The following is a 9,482-nucleotide window of genomic DNA, read 5'->3' on the forward strand; positions in this document are numbered from 1 at the left end:
GCGGACCGTTGATTTGCGTTTCTTTCTTCTGGTGTATTTTGAAAGCCGAAGCAATGTAAACTCGATCAACATTTTGAAATCTGCAGCGCCGTAACAAAGCTCTGGCGTCGTTTCATCTTTGTGCTTTCAAATTGATTACACAGCCGTGTGATGTCGGAGTCCAAGTCTGTGAAATTCAAACTGTGTAAGTGTTGAAGAAGTGTAGCTCCACATGCACCCAGGATCCAGGCTCCGTACATGTAAGCTCCAGGTAGTGACGACGTTCATACTACCTATTTTTTATTTTTTATTTAACCAGGTAATAACTATGGAAGCCCATTTCCCATCATTTTGATTTTTTATCACATAGTTATTGTCATTTTTATTTTTTTAACTGGCGGAAATGGGCTTCCATAAATAACCCATTGAGATCAAGATCTCTTTCACCTGGCCAAGAGGGCAGCAGCATCACGTCATAATAAAATATTACATGATAAAGAAACAGTTTACAAACTAGAAGTTAAGAGACAACAACGATCACAATGTGCAAATTAGTTCACAGATAAAGTGCAGAGTCGTGATGACGGATTATAATTCAGAAACACAGGCGCTGTCCAATGGTCTATATCTACCACATGGCCCCTCTTGGCCCCCCTACAACTCAACCATGTAGACCAAAAGACATCACCGGGGTGATTTTATATACTTTATTAATCCCTGAGGGAAATTCTGGTTTACACTGTTATTGAGCAACATTCTTCTCACACTCATGCACAAACATGGACATGCATTAGTGAGAGATGTCAATCACACAGCTACCAGACCAACTTACATATTGTGGTCCGTATCGGGACTTGAACCAGCGACGCTCCTGTTCCTAACCCAAGTCCCTACTGACTGAGAAGAACCTTCCTTCACTGCTGTTTCAACCTATTAGTCCCTACTTGGTACTTATTGCTTATTTTTATTATCTCTATTCTATTTTATTTCTTACTGCTGTATTGTGTGAAGAGCAATGGTAACACCGAATTTCCCCCTGGGATTAATAAAATATTTCTCATTCTGATAGTAACCACGACAACTCGGGAAGGCCGGACAGTTGATGCTTTAGTTAACTTTAATCTTGTACTTTGTGCAAAGATTCTGCACAAAATAGATTTAGTTTTTTACGGAATAGGCTGTTTCTGACATCCATCATATTCTTTACACATTTCATTATTTACAAGAAACCCCGTCTTATGTGTTCTGTACACACACACATGTGTGACTCAGAGTCTGCAGGGAGGAGCTGTTTCATAAAGTAGGGTTGTATGATAGCAGTTCGGTTAATTTGTATTCTAGTCCTCCACGTGTTTACCTTGACTGCCGCTAACATTTTTGTCAGCCTGGCACAAACCATCAAGACCCTGAAGCTGAGGAGAAACCCCGTCAAGCTGTCTCTGTACAGACACTTCACCAACACGCTCATATTTGCAGTCATCGGTAAGTGGAACGACTACGCCTGAACGCGTCATGAAATATGCTTCTCTCAGTTTATCTGCAGAAAACAAAAAAACAGATTTATCTTCCTTTTCCCCCCTCAGCGTCCGTCATCTTTATGGGTTGGATAGCGAAAAAGTTCCGGCTCGCAGATTGTCAGTCTGTAAGTACGGTTTGTGCATCTTAAGCAGCAGTATTTAAATATAAATTAGACTCATGGGTTTACATGTTTTATCGGCTATTTGACCCGTTTCCTTCCTGAAGGATTGGATCGAGCTGTGGGTGGAGGACGCTTTCTGGAGGTTCTTGTTCTCCGTCATTCTGTTTGTCATAATGTTCTTATGGAGGCCGTCTGCAAACAACCAGAGGTAAGCAGAGGAAACAGGACCGTTTGATTCCACTTCATCAGTTTGTTCTTTGTTAACGTATTTTAGGAAAACGGGCGTTCAAGTATGCTGCTCCCTCTTCTTGGAATCGGTTGCAAGATACTTTAAATCTTCGGGAGCTGGTTTCCTTGAATGTTTTTAAAGGTCGTCTTAATGATCTGGAGGCAGAAATATCTGACCGTAGATGTTTTTAGCTAACTCGTATTGCTCCTTTTTGATCGCTATGTTTTCTGATGACTTATGACAGATTCTGATGAATGTTTCTTTATTTATGTTCATTGTTGTTTTGTGTTTTAATGTCTGAAACCCTGTGATTGTGCTGCTGCCTGTCTTGGTCGGGACGCTCTTGTAAAAGACATTTTTAATCTCAATGAGACTTTTTCCTGGTTAAATAAAAAAAAAATCTTTTCAACATGCACAGGTATGCTTTCACGCCTCTCATGGACGACTCTGATGACGACGAGGAGATCGAGGAGTTCATCGCCTCCTCAAACATCGGTACGGTCACATCATCAGAGCGTCAAAATTAGCCGTAAAGTGTGAACATTTGCAGCGTCTGATGTGTGCTTCTTCTTTTTTTTTTTTTATTCACAGCTGATGGCATAAAGCTGAGAGCATCTAAAAGTGACACAAACGGCTCCGCAAAGCCTCCAGAACCGAACCCGGTCAGTGACAAAACATCACCCCCTTTTTTGTTTAATAAATGACGTCCAGAGTTTATTAAAGCAGCTGAACAAGAGAGACTTATTTCAGCAGATGGCAGTGTTGACTTTTTTCTCAACTTAATGTGTCTCTCTTTCCCAGGATGACGACTTGAAGTGGGTAGAAGATAACATTCCCAGCTCTCTTACTGATGTGTAAGTGTCCCGTTCATTTAAACTTTTTAGCCAGGAAGATGATTTCATTGAAGGATTCTGTGGTTCTAACGGCGTCTCTTTGTGGTTCCTTGCAGAGCTCTTCCAGTCCTCCTGGACTCTGATGAGGTATGAACTACATGACTTTACATATATATATATGTACTCATCATATTTTATTTAACAAATACCTGAAGAACCTGACCAGAAAATACACAGTGCTTTTACACTTCAGAATCAGAATCGGAAATACTTTTAATCCCAGGGGGAAATTTGTTTGCTACAGTTGCTCATAACGCCAAAAATCAGTTAGAAGTACAGATAAGTTCACAATAAAAATAGCAATAACAATATAATAAGCATAAGTACCAAGTGAAAGCAATAATAAAGTATTAATAAGTAATAATCTATGTTCAAGCGCAGGTAATTGAGAATATAAACAATATTTACAAATATGAATATACACTGATGGATTAACAGCGTAGATATTGCACGTTTGATGTATAAATATTGTCCAGTTTTCAACAGATTGCACAAGACTGCTGAAGTTTTCAGGGTGTGCTGCTTGTTTGAACACAAACAGAAACATTTTTCAGTCAAACGTTATCCAGAGTTTCTCCTGCTAGACCCTGAGTACTTTTTCTGCAGAAAGTCAGAGTGAGTTGATGTAGAGAACGCAGCAGGATATAATCAGGAGAATTCACCTGGAGCCAGTGGGAGGGGTTGGTCTTTGTGCCCCACATGCACAGAGGCTACAGTCCTTGAAGTGGATGGCCCAGGTTCAGATCCGACCTGTGGCTACCCTCCAGCATGTCATCCCCTCTCTTCCTGGTTTCCAACTCCGTCCACTCTCCTGTCCCTCTAATAAAAGCACAAAATCTTCAAACTTAATAGATTGCCTTTACTGTCAATAAAAAGTGTGCAACATATTTCCATCTCTATTGAGCACATGTGACAGATAAAGTGTTATTCCCTACATGCACATATTCATTTAAAGCACACAAACACACATGATTGAATAGAGAAAGATAGATCAACGAGTAGTAAGACTGGAGAGGGAATGTGTGTCTGAGAGTTTAATCAAAACTTGACCCGTGTCTGTGAAAATGTTAAGTTTTTATTTCCGTCTACCTTCCCAGGAAATCATGACGACGAGGTACGAGATGTCCAAGCTGGAGTGAGGAACCGCGTTTCCAGACTTCGACTGACGTGGAGGGAGAACCCTGCAGCCGTGCCCTGACCCCGCTGCGGGGTTTTTTTTCTCCCCAGGATTTCCAGTCGGGTGGTGATGGCGGTGAGGGTGGTGGTGGTGGTGTGCCATTTAATACTTCAGGGGACCTTCCTGTCCTGTGTGTGTTGATACTTCGCAGGGTGGAGCAGACCACAAAGTAGGAGGACTTCTGCTCATTTCCTCATCTTTACTTCGGAGCCAAGGACTCGAGAGAGAGAAAGAGGAAAAAAAACTGTCTTTCCACTGACCGACTGTTCCCCCTGATATGATCAGCTTTGAGCCTTTCTTTCCAAAGAGAATGTTTCTTTTTATATTAAGTGCTGTATTTATTTCTGTAATGTTCATTTGGGTTTCTTTTAGAAGAGAATGAAGAACAGTGGGCCTCACTCATGATGCATGAACATAAACTCAGACAGTGTCTTTATTTGAGTGGTTGTGATAAGATCCTTATTTATGACGGGGAAAAGTAATCATAATCACTTCTATTTCTTAATTATTCACTTTAAGAATATTTATCGAAGCTATTTCTGCAGCCATGACGGATGTGAGAATTTGACACTAACAAATCACTTTAAATAGAATCTTAAGTTTAAAGTTGTGAAGTCAGAAACGATATGTAATTCTAATCTGGAGCATCACAAGTAACATTTTGTTTTTCAGTTTTAAAGGTCACATATTCTCCTCTACTTCTTCAGTTTAAATAAGTCTCAGAGCTCTCCTGCTCAGAACAGGCTGTTTCTGTGGCTGTACCTTTAAATATGTAAATGAGCTGTGTCTGACCACGCCCCCTCTCTTGAAGGGCTTGGGTGTGCTCGGTGCTTTCTCACTCCATGTCCTATTGTTTACGGTGAGAAGGCAGACTCAGAGGGCAGAACAAACACCTAGCTGTGGGAGTGTCTCCCACCTGGGGGAGGGGCTACTGCCCTTTGTGATGTCATGAAGGGAAAATCTACAAACGGCCTGTTTGAGCACACATTTTCTGAAAAGTGGAGCAGGCAGAAGACGGAGATGATGGACTTTTCTCATCATTGGGGGGTTTGTAGACAGACTAGAGACACATGTTAGAGTTAGAGGAACATGGAGAAGAGGATTTTGCAGAATATGTGACCTTTAAAATCTGAGATAGGAAACTTTATAAAACAGAAAAAACGACTTTTCCAAGTAACTGCTCTTGTGCACTCCTGAGGATCAAAGCTGTGCCTACACGTCCGACCAATAACCCTAAAGGTGTCGTCCATGTCTCAGATTGAAGCTACTTTTTCATCCTCCGTATTTATGTGTGCGAGGGACGAAGCACAAACGAGTGATTTTGTGCAATTTTTAAATGGAAATGTAACTGGCTTCAGTGGCGTTAATCTACTGTATGTGTGTGTGTGTGTATGTGGGCGGGCAGGTTTTTAGTGTCTTCTGGAATAAGGAGCAATATACTGTGCACGTCTGTTAATATGAAGTTAAATAATTTCATTATTTATTTGGGTTTCAAGTGTACTTATACGTTGTTAAAGTGTGTTCACCCGGGTTTTCTCTGTAGTGTGTTTACAGCGTGTGCGTCCATGTTTTTATTTTTCATGTCCTGGACCCTGAAAAGTCATTGATAGATACTTTATTAAAGCTGTGACAGCAGCTGCAATCACAGTCAAAACACAACACAAAGAAAATCAGGGCATCTCCGCTGCTGATCTTCTTTGCTTTGTTTGCTGATAAAGTCGATGCATTCCTTCACAAACAGTCTTCAGATGTTCCTGTGTGCTTGTCGAAGGAGAGGCCGTCCTTTGTCGATTGTGCTGTCGTTTAATCTTGATTTATGCGATGCGTTTTTGTGGTTAGCAAAAGCACAAGCTGATCACTTTGGTTTCTGATCTCTCTGTTCCCCTTGTTTTTTTTTTTTGTTCTCGTTTGGGAAGCCTGGAATAATCGTGCTTATGATGGCACACTGTCCTCCTCTTACATAAATCTGCAGACACCTGCAGTGGACCTCCATGTTATTTGTACAGATGGGTATTTGACTAATTCCTGTTATTACATAATTCACACAGGTGGAGAGGTGTCGGGGATAATATGACTCCTCTTTTCTCTCTTTTTCATGAAGATCTGGGCGTGAACTTTTCATATACCTGCACTTTTTCTTCTCTAAATGAACCGAGAACAGACGACTGTTTGTTTTCCTGAGTTATGATTTTTAAGTATTAATTTGAAAATAAAAAAATATGGTAAAAAGTTTGTTACATCGCTTTGAATCTGTTTCTCCTTAAAGCTTTACAAATACCAGAGACGAGAGGTAACAGGAGAGTTGAGTGTTTGGATGAATGGGCTATTGTGAGGAACAATCGTGATGAATGATAATGAAAGGCAGAGGCTGACATACTGAGAGGAGGCTTTGAAAGAAGACGAGTTTCTCAGAGTGCAAACTGAGTTCTCTCTCTCTCTCTCTCTCTCTCTCTCTCTCTCTCTCTCTCTCTCTCTCGTCGTTGGCCGTTAATGGGCTTGTGAATCGGAGGGTTGCAACAACATAAAATCCAGAAACAACCTTGTGTGTTTGTCATTGCATTATTCATTTCTAGAGACCGATCTGGTCGAGCTAATAATACACATTCAGAGTTCATACCCTCTAAACCCCCTGAAAGATTCTGCTGCAGTATTTACAACCCTGTTTCTTTTAAAGTTGGAGCGTCTAGTAAAATTTAAATAAAAACAAATGTGATGATTTGCAAAGCATTACCTAAAATATTCTTATTAAAAACAGCACAAAGACTACATAACACATTTTCTCGTCCATTCAGGGGCGTCTCTGGAGTTTATTAGGCCCAGAGGCAAAGACTTACAGGAGGCACTCTAACCGGCGTTCATCACCTTTATGTTATAAATTATAGAAACATCGAATGGAAGAGTTCTGGGGCCATTTTGGAAGAGGAACAATCCACTCAGGACTAAAGGGGGGGGGGGCGGGGCATAGCAGCAAGCCCACCCCACCAACAATCCAGAGGAACCTACAAGACATGAGATCTCAGGAGCTCCCAGGAATAATATTTGGTTAATGACTAAGAAATGATCCAATGTCTCCTCTTCAGTCTTTGGTGAATTTGAAAAACTTCTTAGGGAGGTTTCCTACTGTCATTGCAAAGTTTGCACATTTAGAGACTCTGCAGTGGTTTAAAGTTGCAAATCAGCATTTATAATATCCAAGTTTATTTTTTAAAAATAGCCTCAGTTGCATCTCTACAAAAGGAAATCACCAAGAAAACTTTCAAGATTTTTTATGTGGCAAAGAAATAACAATTACCTTAAATTAGATGGTTTAACACCAGAGCAACCTGCTGCATTGATTGACAATTTTTTTTGGGCTGTAACGGCAGATTTCAGGCGTCTTCAAAGTGAAATACAGGAGCAGAGGGATCTCCTTTCTGCTTCTCTCATCTCGCACATTTTTCTGGATTTTCTTCCAAACATTTTATCCCTGCATGAAAGACGATCCACAGGCGACCTCTCCCCTCTCGCCTCTCTCCTGGATAATAAACGTTGTGTAAATTCCTCCACAATTCCTTTCATTCTGAACGAGCACACCGGCGAAACACGTGCCTCCTGTCAGGTTCATGAGGATCCAGAGTTTGAAAGGTGCTCTGAGTTTAAAGTTTGGGGATGTTTAAGCTTAAGGAGATATTGTAACTACTGACATTTAAAACACTTTTAGTGGTTATAAAATCCACTTTTTTTGTACATTTGCCTGAGCTTTCTGTAAGTGAGACAGAAAAAAATCAACCGATCAAACCGTTGACTGCATATTAATATGGACAACACGTCTCCCTTCTCCTCTGTTGTACAAAAGCGGAGCCAAAATACCTTGACACTCGTGGTTACGGAAAGTTTTATGACTGTATTGTTAGGCTTCCATGTTTTCTCTCACCGCTCCTCCTCTACTTATCGCGTTAGGAACTCTGCCAGGAGTCGCATTGGTCACCAGAGCTGTCAATCATCACGTTCATCCCGCCCATTTTAGGATCCAATAATTGAAAAAACAAAACGACTATAAATGAACACTAGGACATAATAACTGTTAATAACTATCACGACAGAATCAGGGTTTAACAATAAGTAATTTGACTTGTGTATTAACATAGTTTGCCTCATCTCCCATCTGATGACTTTGAGGAGGCGGAGCTTATGACTTACACCGTGTCCTCACAATACACAGGTGTTAGATATTGCGTAGTATTGGATGCTCCCTGTCCACACAGCATCTCTCAAATAATGACTTCTCTGCTCTGTGAATTTCAGTTTCTCCTTGTGGACAGAAAGTCGTGGTTCTTTGTATAAATGGTGGACAAACGGAGGTGTGGTCTTTTGTTTTAACGAACTATTGACTCAAATCACAACATTCAAAGGCTTGTTAATAAACGGCTCGCAGAGGGCCTGATAACGTTTGTTCTTCGGTGTTCACACAAGTCAAGGCTCAACATTTCAATCATGGATATGGACATTAATAATGCTAATGACTATCTTCACTTTGTCAAACAAGCTAACAAGCTCTGTTGAGTGAGAAAAGAAAAATTAAATCAAAAGCTTTCCTGTTTGACATTTTCAAAGCCTTTTAGAGCCCCCTCCTTCCACGTCCATGTCCATGCGAGTGACAGGAGTTACAATACAAACGGGGCGTCGCAGAGTCGGGGACAAAACGGTGTGTAGCTCTTCTCATCACTGCGTCGCTCGCAGGCTGTTAGGACACTCAAACAGGTGATTTTGTTGCTCTCGCTTGCATTGCATGCTGTTAAGGAAAGGTGTTGTATCGCAGCCAGTCAGCAGGGGGCGCTTTTAATATTTTGGCTTCACTTCTAGGTGTCTGTTTTTCTGTCCATCTTTATATACTGTACAGTTCCAATCAATGTCATTCTACAGGAGTGACGCATATTTCAATGCAACATTGGTTAGATTTAGGTCCTTCCCTACATTTGGATTCTGAAGATTCAAGATGTCATCCAGCTAAAGAAACACTTCTGAAAACAAATTACAGGCTTCAATAAATCAATATGAATTTGTGTCTTGGTGTTTATCTGCTGAATGTGTGTTTCTGTTATTTTATCCAGCCTCTATGGATACTGCAGTGAAGTCACCATGCCGCTGTGGTTCTGACGTAACTCGAGTGAAAGCCACACTCTGTGCAGGCTTCGCCTCAAGGCCTCTTCTGTATATTTTTATCATTTCTCTCCAAATGGCTTCGGTTACGCAGCTCAGAGCTCTCCAATTGCATCTGGCAAAACATCCTTCCTGCCTCACGATGGACGAAACATGTGTGAACATCAAACGGCCTGAGCACACGTCTGAAACAAAGCTGCAGAGGGAACGATCAGGGTATTGTTATCAAATGAAACTTCACGATTTAGACAGGTTTTTCAGTTTCAGAGCAGCGACGCAGTGTCGGTGTGGTTTGTTTTGATTCTCACCATCCACTCCCTCCTGGAAGCATGCAGCTCCCCTGGCCTCTTTTATTGCAATGTAAACCTCTGGATGGAGAAGTGAGCGAAGTTACAAGAAGACACATGGAGGACATCAGTCACTTCT

General features: G+C 41.1%; 1 protein-coding gene across 2 annotated transcripts in view; it reads left to right on the forward strand.

Annotated features, from left to right (window-relative positions):
* Positions 1–4,145, forward strand: part of tmem87b (transmembrane protein 87B) — an 11,947-nt gene extending 7,802 nt beyond the window's left edge. Inside the window, exons 12-19 of one of the 2 annotated variants that reach the window (XM_061039516.1) lie at positions 1,364–1,461; positions 1,563–1,621; positions 1,723–1,826; positions 2,266–2,342; positions 2,439–2,509; positions 2,649–2,701; positions 2,797–2,827; positions 3,838–4,145. In XM_061039516.1, coding sequence (XP_060895499.1) covers positions 1,364–1,461; positions 1,563–1,621; positions 1,723–1,826; positions 2,266–2,342; positions 2,439–2,509; positions 2,649–2,701; positions 2,797–2,827; positions 3,838–3,879 — 535 coding nt within the window. In that variant the 3' untranslated portion in view covers positions 3,880–4,145. Of the gene's footprint in view, positions 1–1,352; positions 1,462–1,562; positions 1,622–1,722; positions 1,827–2,265; positions 2,343–2,438; positions 2,510–2,648; positions 2,702–2,796; positions 2,828–3,837 lie in introns of both variants that reach the window. The other variant, XM_061039515.1, reaches the window with a different exon arrangement.
* The last annotated feature ends 5,337 nt before the right edge of the window (positions 4,146–9,482 follow it).

Source organism: Labrus mixtus, chromosome 6 (assembly GCF_963584025.1).
Source record: "Labrus mixtus chromosome 6, fLabMix1.1, whole genome shotgun sequence".
NCBI lineage: Eukaryota > Metazoa > Chordata > Actinopteri > Labriformes > Labridae > Labrus > Labrus mixtus.